General features: G+C 38.3%; 1 protein-coding gene across 4 annotated transcripts in view; it reads right to left on the bottom strand.

The window, feature by feature from the left end:
- The window catches only part of NRG3 (neuregulin 3), a 1,058,853-nt gene that overhangs the window by 23,826 nt on the left and 1,020,882 nt on the right, over positions 1-14,145 (bottom strand). For all 4 annotated transcript variants that reach the window (XM_047072600.1, XM_047072602.1, XM_047072601.1 and 1 more), the window contains exons 5-6: positions 10,550-10,652; positions 3,816-3,942 (exon numbers count right to left, since the gene is read on the bottom strand). In XM_047072600.1, coding sequence (XP_046928556.1) covers positions 3,816-3,942; positions 10,550-10,652 — 230 coding nt within the window. The remainder of the gene's footprint in view (positions 1-3,815; positions 3,943-10,549; positions 10,653-14,145) is intronic.

Here is a 14,145-nt window from a genome sequence, read left to right as displayed (position 1 = left end):
ATGCTAGGTGTTCAGAATTTCCTAAGGGACACACCATGCAGCTTGGACCTTGGACTCTGGATTTCCTCACTGCCCTTGACATTTGGGAAGGATAATTTTCTGGGCATTGTGGGATATTTATCAGCACTTTTGCCCTCTGCTCAGAGATGCTTCTCACGTTTTATTACCCCAAGTCTCCGGTCTTTGCCAAAAGTTCTCTGGGGCAACACTGCCCCCTGTTAAAGCACTGAGTTATAAAGATGTGAGATGGGCTTTCTGCTACTCACTGGATGTCTGATAGAGACGGACTTTCCATCTCTTAAGCTTTGAGTCCCATTTTCCTCTTCTGCACATAGTGGGTGTAAATTAAGTAGTCGTTGTTGGGACTAAGTGAGTCAATGCCTCTCTATTATTGAGTATTATTCTGTGTATGTACTCAATACATGCTATTTGCTATTATGATTGTCACTATTTCATTTATCATTGTTTGTTTTTAACATCGACATTGGTATTGCCTCCTAGATCTTGCCGGAAGAAAAAAATATGGACCTACAAAGAAAAACTGCTTTATTAAGTTTTCCTCAATACATTTGCTTGTTACTATTCAAGCAGAAAATTTGAGCCACACATCAGATTACTGCTTGCTCTAAGACTAGAGTTACCTGGCCTCCAGCTGTATAGATGTCCTTGTATACTTCTCCTTGTATATCTTGAGCATAACATTGAAGGAAAGCAAATCTTAAAAGTTTCTGTTCCTTTTCAATGTACTATTGATATATACTCTCCATTACTGTTTTCTCCCATAACGTATGACAAGAAAAACTACAAATTGCTATTTGATTCTTACAACAAAATTATGAGCAAGAGTATCAGCATGGACATAATTCATCAAACTGGAAATTTGACTAGAAATATATGGACTGAGATTGTACTACACTCTCAAATAGTTAAATGTAAATTAGAAAAAAAAAACAAAAAACATTTTCTCCTATTAAGTTAGCAAAAGAAATGTTGACCAAAGTATAACAAAGCTGCTAGTGACCCATGTTACTTTCTAGCACTGAAACTGATATGTGCCTTTGGGAAAGCAACTTATTCATTCTAGTCTAGTCTGGTTAAAGGGACCTTCTCAGGCAGTCCCTTGGGCCCAAGCTGGCAAAGCATAGAATGCTATGGCTAGCATTCCTGTGTCTCTTCAATGCACCTCACTCTCCTTTTTCAGAGTCCTTAAATGCCTCCTTCTCCTATCTATTCTCTGCCTGCACTCCCAGCCCAATCTAAAACTCATGATCCCTTGAAATGTATTGTCCTAGCTGACCACACTGCAACTCAGGGAAAAAATGTCCTATATATATTCTCTGTATCCAAAACAGGATGAATATAAAAAGACACTTTCCCACATCTTATCTTAGGCCCTGTGAGAATGATCCAGTTGAGCCCACGGTCTGCTTCCCTGTGCCAACATACAAAATTGTGGATATGGGTGGGCTGGAGAAGGGAGAAGAGGGAGAAAAAAAGAAATTAAAAGCCAATGCACCCAAAGATCTTTTAAGTTTTGGAACCTCTACACTTTGTAATTTCTTGTTATTCTAATCCTAATAGTTGCAGTCAAACGAGGGGTGGTGGAGCATATGAGTGAGGAGTTTATCTTAATATTCCTTTAATAGTAAACCACAGGAAAGAACACGAATGTCTACAAGGAGGGAAGGACGAGGACATTGTGACGTGGCCACTTTGTGGACAATTATGCTATCTCCCAAATGAGTTTGTGGAGAGCATAAAGCAGACAGAAAATGCTATTGATCATCTGTTTGGTGAAAACAGAGGATACAAAATTGTGAGTGTGCTCTCGCTGCAACCCTGTAAAATCCATCAGGACTGACCGAGACTATTCCCAACCAAACTCTAGACAGGCTCCTCTGAGCCCTCTTTTCTACTAGGCCTTAACTTTGGCCTATCAAAACTGCAGATTCCCAGCACAAATGACTTCACTCAATCATCCCCGCACTAAAAGTCTTGAGTAAACTCTAATATAGTCTCTAAAGGTTCAAGGCTTTGCCCCTGGAATAGCCCTAACCTTCCTTAAAAAGTCTGCCTAAGAAACAAAAACAAAAACAAAAACTCAAAGCCTCCAAAAGAACTTGCTGGTAGCTCTAGCCAATGCTGGAGGAAAGGCCACTGACCTCCCTTAAAAGGACTTACAATTGTAAACCACCCTTTGTCATTCTGAGATGTGTGTGTGTCTCCTACAAACTCCTAACGGAGTTTCTTTCTCAGGGACCTGAAAGCCATATCTTTGAAACGTAATCATTAGGAAGGATAGCATGTCGGCCTTCCGCTCTGTGGAAGTACAGAATCCTAAGCTCAATTAACTGCCAGCTAACAGACGAAACTGGCATGCACACTGATCATCTCTGTACTGTTTCACTTCCCTGACTCTGCCAAGACCCTACAGTTTCTGCTCCCCACCCCATTCCCTCATTCTCCCTTTGAAACAACCAGTCACCTCTGTACAAACTGAAGTTGAGTTCAGTTCATGCTGGACCTTCTTTCATAATGCAATAGTCTATTCCTGATTAAAACCTGCCCTTACTATTTTAACCAGTGGCTGGCTTTGTTTATCTTCAGCAGGTCCAGTTGCAAAGGACTTGAAAGCCTCCACTCCTGCATTTGTTTTAGGGCAGTGAGATAATACTCAAAAATCATTAGCAGAAACATTCCCTCTGTTTCAGAGAACAGTCCCCACATAACTATGATTACAAGTTTAACAAAATTTGGCTGGGAAGCAATTCCGATTTATGAATTCCACATTAAACATCTAAGTACATCTGTTATGCATAACATAATGGTGACTTTTGGATAATGATTTTTTAGAATCACAAATGATGTATAAATTTTCAGTGATTTATGCATTGGGAGGGGCATGAATGTGTCCTGGGTGATTGCTTATTATACTCAAATCCTAGGTTTATACCATGGCTTTTGTTCCTTTTGTGTCTCGGAATCTGGATGTGCAATCTTATACAGGGGCAAAGAATTTGCTACCCTGAGAGGAATATTTCAGTATGTCTTAGATGATATGTGCTTGTCGTTAATTAAGTGTTTTGCAATATATCTCGGAAATGATTATAATAACATTAGAAAGAATGTAAGATTCAAAGAGCTTGTATTTCAAATTCTGGTATCCATTTAAGCCCTGGTATTAGGAAGCACTGACTGTGGGAATACAAGTCTCACTTCCCACCTGTCTTACCTTTGACCTCTCTTGCACCCCTTACCTTGGAGTTGCTGGAATATAGTACACGTTCTTGGGATTCCATGGTTTTACTTTTTCTGTTTTTTTCTAGTCTCTTGGTCTTTGCTCTTTGACTATATGATGAACATTGCACCCACCCATCTCCCTCCCTCTCTTTGGTCTACTCTCCAACCTACTGCAATGTCAACCATCTCAGCCCACATACCTCCTCTGTTCTGGCATCTGTGCCCCTTACCATAGATAAGTTCCCATAAGGTAGGGAGCATTGTATCCCTGGTGCCCAGCACAATTTCTGACACAGTAGGAATGTAATAAGTCATTATGGAACAAACAACTGGAGCTCTTTTTGCTTTCAGAGATGAATTTATATTGCAGAATATAATCAAGGGCTGAGATTTAAGTTTTCTCTGTTTCAGCCTGTGCACGTGGACATGTACACACACAGAACTGCAAAGTGACTTAAAGAAAAATCTACAAATGCCGAAAAGAACACACACATCTGATCCCAAGCATCCCATCCCCCCTGAACTGGAAACACTGAGACGGGCTGTAGGAACAGATGTGTAAACAGGTAACTTACACTCTGCAGCTGGACATGATTCTTCACCAAGTTCTCTGACTTTGCCATTGTGCTGGATGCTTTGAGACTGTAGTTTTTACCATTTTGTGGTTCTTTCAGCTGCTCTTGAATTTGTTTAGCTTGTTTCCTGCAGGTTTAAATAAATACATGCATAAATAGTAACACAAATTTATTCTGTTTGTATTTGGGGGGTTCATTTGTTCCCAACATGTATGTTTGTCATTTGTTAAAGCTGGATGAACTCAGTTAATAAAGGAAAGCCTTCCTTCATTTTCAACACGCCAACCCCGTTAGATAGCTTCTAATCTGGAAAGAAACTGGTATTATCCATAAACACCCGGAGATTCACACCCAATGGCACTCCAAAGGCAGGGATAAGCATAATGAATTTTTCTGGGCCGCATGGATGCAGAGGTCCCTAACCCTTGGTGATCAGCTGCAAGAATTAGAAATGCTCTGAAGAAGTAACTAGGGGAAAAATTTGAAGCTTAGAGCTACCAGCCACATATAACATACTTGCAGAGTTACATTTATATTTGTTATATTTACATTTATAAGCATGCATAGCTTGATTGCATAGCTTACGTATATACTGTATTGTGTATGTTTTCTCTTGCAGTTCAGAAACAGCTCATTTATTGTTACCATTAGTCCCAAATGTGAAGACTTTTATTTCCAGCTGGTAAATCACAGCAAAAATAGTTAACTCTTGAAAGACCACCTACTATGTGCCACACATCATTTTAAGTGCTTTCCGTGTATGAACCCACTTACTCTTCATAGTAATTCTGTGTGATGAGGCAGGAACCTATACTCATTCAACAGATGAGAAAACTGAGGCACAGAGAAGTGAAATCATTTTCCCAGAGTCATATCGCTACTAAGTGTTGGACCTGGATGTGAGTCCAGCCCAGCTGGTTGCATTCTGTGTAACCTCAACCACCACTTGGGACTGTCAAACCATTTGCCATGGTCCCACAGCTTCTCAGTGGGAAGGCTGAGATTGCTCTCGATCTCTGGACTCTGAGTGAGGTACTCCTGCCTGCATATGTGGGGTGACCGTTGTTTAAGTCAGGCAGTGGCTGCATCAGAAGGATGCAGCAATTTCCTGCCTTGTTAGCTGCTCTCTTCCAAGGGCTTTACAGCAACTATCTATCAGCAGAAGACTCAGTATCCACAACACACACACACACACACACACACACACACACACACACAAACACTTTGCAGAATCATCCCCTCCCCCACCCCGAACTTTTTCCTCTTCCCAAGATCCCTGTGAAGGATAGAGCCTTTGGTGGAGTGTGAGTACTGTCTCTTGCAGTGAGCTTGTCCTGGCAGGCAGCACTCTACAGAGAATGGGCTTGGCTGTCAGAGGGGTGGGACCCCCCACCTTGGCTGTCCCAGGGGTGGGACCCTCTGCCACCCACCACTTTTGCTTTGATTTCCTAAATCAAACTGTTTCCCTAAACTTCTCTGAGCCTTGGTTTCCCCATCTGTGTGTGCAGTTGTAAAAGTCAACTTCCATGGACACTGTGGAAACTAAATGTGAGAACACCTGTAAAGTGCTGATCTGCTCCCCTTCTCGTATTTAGCAAGCTTAGTTGGATGGACAGATCCTACAGGGGAATTAGAACACTGACTCAAAGATAAAAGAAAGGATTGTATTAATTGCGTCACTCACAAGCAAGTTGACAGTATTTGCTACCCGAATTGGAGGCTCTGAGCATCATTAACTCTTCTGAATTTATAACACCAGTGTGATGTAGCTCTGTTTGTTTAAATATTTCTTTTTTATTTTCAATTGTTTGGGGGACTTTTATCTCTAGTACTTCTAGTTGCTTTAATCTAGTTGTAATAATCTACCTATTTCCTGACAGCTAATCTGTAGCCTATTGTTCAAAATAAATGTATCATATCAGCATTTTATGAAGCATGTTATAGCCACAAAATCCCATCAGGGATTCATTGATGAAGGAAACAGATCAGGTGATTCTACCTAAGTAAATCATTGGTGAGGCAGTAAAAGGGGGCTTGGCACAGAGGAAGGACTCAGTTACTCTCCTAAGGATGAAATAGTAGAAACATTAACAATCTTTTCAGTAATTCTATAATTCAGTGTCTGGGAAATGCCAACTTGAAAAGGAATTTTCCTTATAAAAATATCTGACTGCAATTTCCTAAATCCTTTTATAATTTGCTTTTCTGTACTGGCTTCTCACTCATTCACTCTTGACTCACTAATATTCCAGGATACACAGACTTTCTTTCCTTTCTGAACTGGTTTCCTTCTCTGCCATCCCTACTCTGCCCCAAACACACATATTTCTGCTCTTTCCTCCTTCACCCAATAAATGGGAACTGGGAGATGAGAAGCATCTAATCGCAATTCCATTAGCTCTCTTCACGAGAGTCAGTGCTCTGGGAAAGACAAGATACGGGCATTGCACACTGGGACCCTGCTAGCCTAACAATGTCAGTGTTAACATTTTATAGTTCATTGAGTTTTAAGTTTCTCTGGTCCAGTTCATTCAGCAACGAGATGTAAGTTGTGGAATGTCAGGTATCACAAGTCTAGGCATTGTTTGTAATGTTGCAGAATGGGCTCCCAGGGAAGCAGGCACTGAGATGGAGATAGCATGCAGGATTTTTATTGGGGGGTGCTCTTTGGATCCACACCCGTGGAAGCAAAGGGAGGGATGCAGGACTGGGCCGAGGGAGAGATTGGAACATAATGCAGTCTCCTTGAAGAGCTCGGCAAATCCCACCGCAGGGGCGGGGTGGGAGGAGAGGGTCTGAAATTGGCATGGCCTTGTACCCCAAATTGGGGCAAAGGTCTAGGCCTTCAGAGCCTTACACTGACCTGTCATTGGAGGTGGGCTCTCTCGGGTCAGAGCAAGGCAACTTTGATTATATTTGTTTTAGCAACTGGAGGACAAAGATCTTCACTGCCGAAGAGAATCGAAGCTGCATATCAGAGCATCCACTGCCTGTCCTTAATGGGCTTCCCTTGTTGCTAAAATCTTTGACCTCAGAGGGCAATAACCTACCGTTAGGGCTGGGTTTTACTGGGAGCACCGGTTCTCCTTTTTCCTTCTGTGTTTCTCAGTTGTTATCATTATTTGTCTCAGCTTCTGTCTGCTGGAACATCTCCTCTCCTATCCCAATTCTGTTTTTAGAGTTAAATTGTGTTTTGTACTTCCGAAGTCTACTAAGGACTCCTACAGGCAGCCTCACTCTTCTTACCCATATGAGTTGAACATAAAAAGAAACCTAGAAGAATTTATAGTTACCATGTGAGCCCTATCAGCCAGATTTGAATAGGTCAACTAATAGTTCCATTAATCACTTATGGGAATATATGGACTTATTAGGTGTGATGAGAAGAGAATTTCTTTCATTATGTCCTTTAGAGTCGTTGCGGTTCAATTAACTCAGAAAATCCTCTAAATCTAAGGTGTTCATCATTTTGACCTCATCATGTTAACCGCCTTCAAGCTTTCATCCGCTAACAATTTGCTGTAATATTCCATGTGGAGAGGTCATGCCAAACCAAGGGTTCACAAGACAATGGACAAAGGACCAGAGTGGTGGGATCTGAGAGATTATGGAAGCTAAAACATCAATGACCAAGAGAATGTGAGCTTTTGGGTAACTCTTGACTTTATCTGGCTGGGACCTGTATATCCCAGTATATAGAAAGCTGGTTTAAGTGAATTTATTCAGAAACCAATGATGGAGAGATCATAGAATCATAGAAGACTTGGCATGTCCAAGATGAAGTCAAACAAATGACACACAAGTCAACAAAGTTACAGTATGTGTGAAAGTAAGAAAATTTTGAGTAGAGTCTGCCTGTGTTGTTATCTCCAAGACCTAGGGATGAGAATTAGAATTTCAGGAATGAGTGCAAAGAAACATGTGCCAATGTGTTATAAAAATTTACATTGCTTTCAGCTATATAGATTAGATGCTTGGTGTGAGGTATAGTATTCCTCTCAGGCAAAGAAAAATAAAGGAAGACCCTGCCTGGAAATTGTGCTAGAAGGAAATACAGTCTAGGTCTCTAATGAGAAATATAACTCCACTTGGAAAAGGCTTCAATTCTTATTATTACTTTATTATTCTCACAGTTTCTTATTTATTTAATTTTTAATAAAAAATGTGTCCCAGCTGGGCAGGCAGGAAGACAACATTCTAATTAGTGTTCCTCCACTGGGTCAGTTCTCTGAGTCCCCCATAATGAATGATGTTGAACAGTGTTTCCATTAAACCCTGACGCTGCACAGAGCTCTGGGAGAGCTCGTGTCAGAGCCCACGTGCTGCCTAAAGAGGGAGAGATTGGCGTGACAGCCATGAAGATGGAGGTCCCCTCGTTACCCAGCTGCTCTCCGTTCTTGTGACTATCATCAGTTTTTTTTTGTCTAAATGTGTTGCAAATACAAATCATAAAAATAAGTGATTAACTACCACTTGATGGCAATTTGCTTATTGTTAAATACACAACTTCTTTCCCCTGCGCAGCACTTTCGAGGAGACCCTTCTATCTAACGCCCTGCTGAGTGTGATTACCTGTCTTGGGCCACTGCCTACTCTTCATTTTGTAGTTACCCAGCCTCTAAGTTCCGGTGTGGGAAACTGCAGGTGTTAACAATAGCACGCCTTCACTGAGTACTTACTCTTTTGAACACTGTGCTGTGCTCCTTGTGGTGTTATCCTGTGAATCCCCAACAAATTCTACAAGGTAAATATTATTTTTGGCCATATTTTACCAAAACAAGGAACCTGAGACTAAGGGACTAGATGCAACTTGCCTAATAATATATAACAAGCAAGTGGCAGCCTGATGACTTGAATACAGGTCTGAGTGAACACATGTTAAAATCCTGACCAAACACCATGTAAGCTCCCTAGAGAACATAAAGCATGATGGGCTGCACCAGGGCGTGATATTCCTGATTCACCCTTAGCAGTTTCACCTTCCACCATCTAGTGGGAGGACTGTGGGGCCCAATGTGGTAGAGTGGCTTAGAGCATGCAGTTTCACCTAGAACTGCAGAAATGCAAAGACCCCATCTGTAATTTCCTACTGTGTGGCTTTGACAAATTAATATTTTAAAATTAAATTCTGTTATTATTTGAACAATGCAGCAATAATGAACAATTTGAATTGTTGTGAGAATTGGGAGATAATACATGAAAAGCCCAGTGTCCCTGACAAAGAGTAAGTTCTCAAAAATGAACACTAATAACAGTCACAGCCAAGAGTTGCCTAGGAGATGTGACAATTAAATATGGTATCCTGGATGGGGCCTGGAACAAAGCACATTAAGTAAAAACTAAGGAAATCTGAAAGTATGAACTTCAGTTAGTAATATAGTATCAATACTATTTCATTAATTGTGACCAATGCAACATACTAATATAAGACATTAATATTAGGGGAAACTGGGTCTGGGATATGTAGGATCTATCTGTCCTATTTTCACAGTAATTCTAAAAATCTAAGCCTATTCTGAAATAGTTTATTAAAAAATAATAGTTACTAACTATGGATCCATACCCGAGTTTCTATTATTTTTAAAAATCATAATTTCTGTTCTTTTTAAAGATCAACATATACAACATGCAGACAGGTGTCAGAGACTATATCTGGAAATGGATCCATTTTTAGAAGAGCAAATGGGCAGACAAATATAGGTCCAATGAAAAGCAATTACACATTGGCTTGCATTTCAGACAAGCTGTAGGAACAGAATCTGTGCCAACTTCTTAAGGCTTGCATGACTTAAATAAAATTTCCATAAATAAAATACCTTTATCAAAGTTTGTTTGGAATAAATATATATATTTTCAATTTTTTTAATGTTTATTTTTGAGAGAGAGCCCGACACGGGACTCAAACTCACCAGCTGTGAGATCATGACCTGAGCCGAAGTTGGACGCTTAACCGACTGAGCTGTCCAGGTGCCCCCGGAATAAATATATTTGTATGCCTATTTAGGCATGTATATATTTTATTATATGTTATTAGTCAAAAATAAGAAAATAAGCACCTTAAGCAGAAGTTTTGGTTTCGTTTTTTTTTTTTTTAAGTTTATGTATTTATTGACTTAACTAATCTTAGCACCAAATGTAGGGCTTGAACACACCACCCTGGGATCAAGAGCCACATGGTCTTCCTACTGAGCAGGTAGGTGCCCCAGAAATTTTAGTTTCTTAACAGGGCATATTTGAGATATGCTTACCAACTAGTGAACCAAGGTAGATTTTACAGTATTCATACTTCACATTTGGCTGAAATCTTTATGGGTATCAGGTAAAAATACTATGAAAGGAAAGTGTGGAGTATTTTTGCAGTAAAGGACAGATATTTGTTGATAATATTTAGGTCTACACCAGTGAGTTCTCTGTTCAGAAGTGTTAACCCCTTAGTGGCAGGAAGACACCAAGCCTTTACTTCTGACCATCAAAAAATGCAAAAAACACAGAATGTTCATGATCACAGAAAGGGATAATTGCTATATGCACCAAAGACAAACCACGCACATGCATGTATGCACATGCTGCATATATTCCCCACAGTCTGTAAAAGACTCTAAGTCATTTATAGATGTTTGATGGGCCCATTTGCACAAGATGCCTCTGCCTGGAGCAGAGACTGTGAAGTTAAAGAAAGACAAAGTACTTTCTCTGAGACGTAACCTTTTAACACTTGAGAGAAATGGTCTTACTTGCTTTTGAAGTAGAATGCTGCACAGAACATGCCCACGATGACAATTCCAAAGATGATACATGAAATTGACAGCACCTGCCTTTGATAAACTTCTTCACTCTCTGTGAATTTGAAAAACAGAATTAGAATGGATGTTAGCAGGGTACGGCAGAGATAATTTTCATCCTTGTACTTCTGAGTTGGTAGGAGCTTTTCAGAGCAAACTTTTTTGTCCCTGTCATGAATAGAAAAACATAAGGAAGTTATTATGATTCAATTTCTTTGCAATTGTCTACAGGCTAGCTGGTTATTTTTTGAATATGCATGTATATTTTTGATCAAGTACAGATATCATAATTATGAATCTTATTATCAAGAGACATTCTACAAATTTAGCACATACTGGGACATACATTTTTGAAATTATAGTGGAGCCTAAAATAATCTTCTAGAGAAACAAATATGTGTCCATCAGAATTTTCCTGTGTCAGTGATGGCTTCCAATTTATTTTATGTGATACTGATGCCACTGTATTTTCTGATTTGGTCCTTTTCTGTCTGTCTCCCATTCATCCATTCACTACTATGATTCACATCACTAATGACAGACAACTTCAATGTGTATGTGAATATTTATTCACCCAATTCTTGACTTCCTCAATACCAATGATCTGGCACAGTAATCTCAACCTCTATTACCAAGGTCATATCTGATAGCTTCTTATCACACACACATGCACACACACACACACACACACAAGAATTCAAATATAAGCATGCTACTTTTTAGCCATTACCATTTACAATCCCAGATCATTTCTGAAATACGTCTACTGAAACAGATCTTCCAGCTCATCAGACCTTTTTATCTATAGATCTCAGAACTTTCTGTTAATTATCCTCCTCTTGTCTTCATTTTCTTTCTTTATACGGCATAGAGACTATGATCCATGATTACAGTCATTCACTCTCTTGCAAATATGCCCAGCTACTATATCTCTTTTTTCTTCCCTTTTACCCATTTGGCAAAATAACTGCATACAAATCCAAGAAACTGCCTTCTTCATACCTCTCCCTTGAGCAGCTCAGAATTGGGAGAGAAGATTGTACAGTTGGGAAGAAGGACATCAATACAGTTGACAAGAGCATTGCTTAAGTAGATAGCTGATAGTGACTAACAATCACATCAGCCTGCTTCTGCATTTTCCTGATTACCCATAACTTCAGCATACTATTCAAACATTTGACTTACTCTCCCTTCTCTCACTTTCAGATTTTCCATATATATAAAGAAAAGGAAGTCAGCATAGTATAAATCATCTCTATTTATAACACAAAATATACAAAATTAAGTGCATCTGTATCTATTCCTTTTGTTTCTTTACATAGTGCGGTACCTCTCAAACTTTACTATATATTGGAGTCCCCTTGAGAGCTACTGAAGGACAGATGGCCACCTACTTTCTCTCCCAGAGTTACTGATTTAGCAGGTATGAACGGGGGATGGAACATTTGCAGTTTCTTAAAAGTTCCAAGGTGATTCTGATGCTGGCCTGTGAAACATATTTGAGAACCACTGAATAACTAAAAATCTTTGGAACACGGATCAACCATGTAAGAACAAGGGAGATTTCTTTGTTGTTGTTAATGCCAACATGGTATGGTATCCATATTGGACCTTCTAAATGAAAATCTTTACTTAAATGAAAGTTTCAGGTGTTTCTCATGCACCCTGAGAGAGAATGACTTAATTGAAAAAAGTACTATATTTTTTGTTAAAGACTGATTCCTTGGATCCCACTCTCTTCTCTCATCCTGGGGTCTTCTCATCACTTAAAATTGAAGGAAAGGGAAAACATTACAATTGTTTCTGTGATACCAGCATTATCTTTATACCAAAACCAAAGACATAAAAAGAAAGTAACTTATTGACATATATCCTACATTGATATGCAAAAATTCTTAACAAATTTTAGAAAATAAAATCCAATAAGATGTTAAAAGTAATACACTGTGACCAAGTGGGGTTTATACAAGGAATATAAGGTTGGTTTAATATGGTAAAATCAATCAATGTGTTCACAATTTTAACAGTCAAGAAAAAAAATTGTTTAATTATCAGAATACAGGGGGAAATTACTTAACAAAATCTAACATTTATTTCTTATTAAAACTCTCAAAAACTTAGAAAGGAACTTCTTCACCCTGATGAAGAGTATCTATACAGCATCTATACCTAATTGTAATAGACTAAATGCTTTTCTGCTAAGATCAGGGGAAGATACAGCAAAAATATCCACTCTTACTATTTCTATTCAACACTGTACTGGAGGTTTAGTTAATGGAATTAGGCAAAAATAGAAATTAAAGTCATTCAGCTTGGGAAAGTAGAAGGAACATGATCTTTGTTCTCAGACAACATGATCATCTATGCAGAAAAGCTTATGGAATCTACAAAGAGCTAGTGTAACTAATAAGTAAGCTTAGCAAGCTTTCAGGATACAAAGTTGCAGGATAAACAATAAAAATTAAATGTATGCCCATTTAAAAGCCACAAATAATCAGAAATTGAAATTAAAGTATCATTTACAGAAGCATCAAAAATATATAAAGTACACAGAGATAAATCTGACAAAAGATACACAAGGTCTATACACTGAAATTTGCCATATGTTATTGAAATAATTTAAAACCGAAATCAATGGAAAGATAAAAACATGGTCATGAATTAAAAGACCCAATATTATTAAGATGTCAATCCTTCTCAATTTGATGGATAGACTGAGTGAAATTCTATTTGAAATCTCAGGAGGCATTTTGCTGTTGTAAAAACCAATAAGATGATTCTAAATGTTCTATGGAAATACAAAAGATCTAGAGTAGCCAAAACAATTTTTTTAATATACAACCAAGAGAACAACACTGAAGGTGTCAAACTACTTTATCCCAAGACATTTTATAAAGCTATAGTAATCAAGGCAATATAGTATTGGCCTATTTATAGACAGATAAATCAATGGAACAAACAAAAGAGTCCAGAAATGTATGCGAACATTTGTGGCCAGTTGATTTTTGATATAGATGCCAAGGCATTCAATGGGAAAGGATATTTTCAAAAAATGATATTGTCATAATAGTATACCCATAGCTACTAAAATGAACCTTGACCCTGACTTCATAGCTTCTTCAAATATAAATTCATGATGAAAAACAGACCTTAATATAATATTTCATACTATGATACTTTTAGAAGAAAATGTACAAGAAAATCTTAGCAATCATGGGTTTGACAAAGATTTCTTAACTATAACACAAAAGATAGGAGCTATAAAAATTTTTAAATCTATAAAATGAACTATGTCCAAATTCACAATCTTTAATCTTCAAGACCATTATGAAAAGGAAAAAAATGAAAATGAAAGGAAAAAAAAAACAGGGAAATTCTGGGAAAAAAAAAAACTCTGCAAAATATGTACTCAACAATAGAGTTGTGTCTATAATATGTAAGGATCTTTTATTGTTCAATAAGAAGAAGACAACACAATTTAAGAATAGACAAAATATTTGAATGAACACTTCTTCAAAGGTATATAGATGGTAAATACATAAAAAAGA

This window comes from Lynx rufus, unplaced genomic scaffold (genome assembly GCF_022079265.1).
Source record: "Lynx rufus isolate CCGP_SWC_20201006 ecotype Redwood Valley unplaced genomic scaffold, mLynRuf1.p SCAF_11, whole genome shotgun sequence".
In the NCBI taxonomy this organism is placed as follows: Eukaryota; Metazoa; Chordata; class Mammalia; order Carnivora; family Felidae; genus Lynx; species Lynx rufus.
This window is presented reverse-complemented; position numbering and strand designations above follow the sequence as displayed.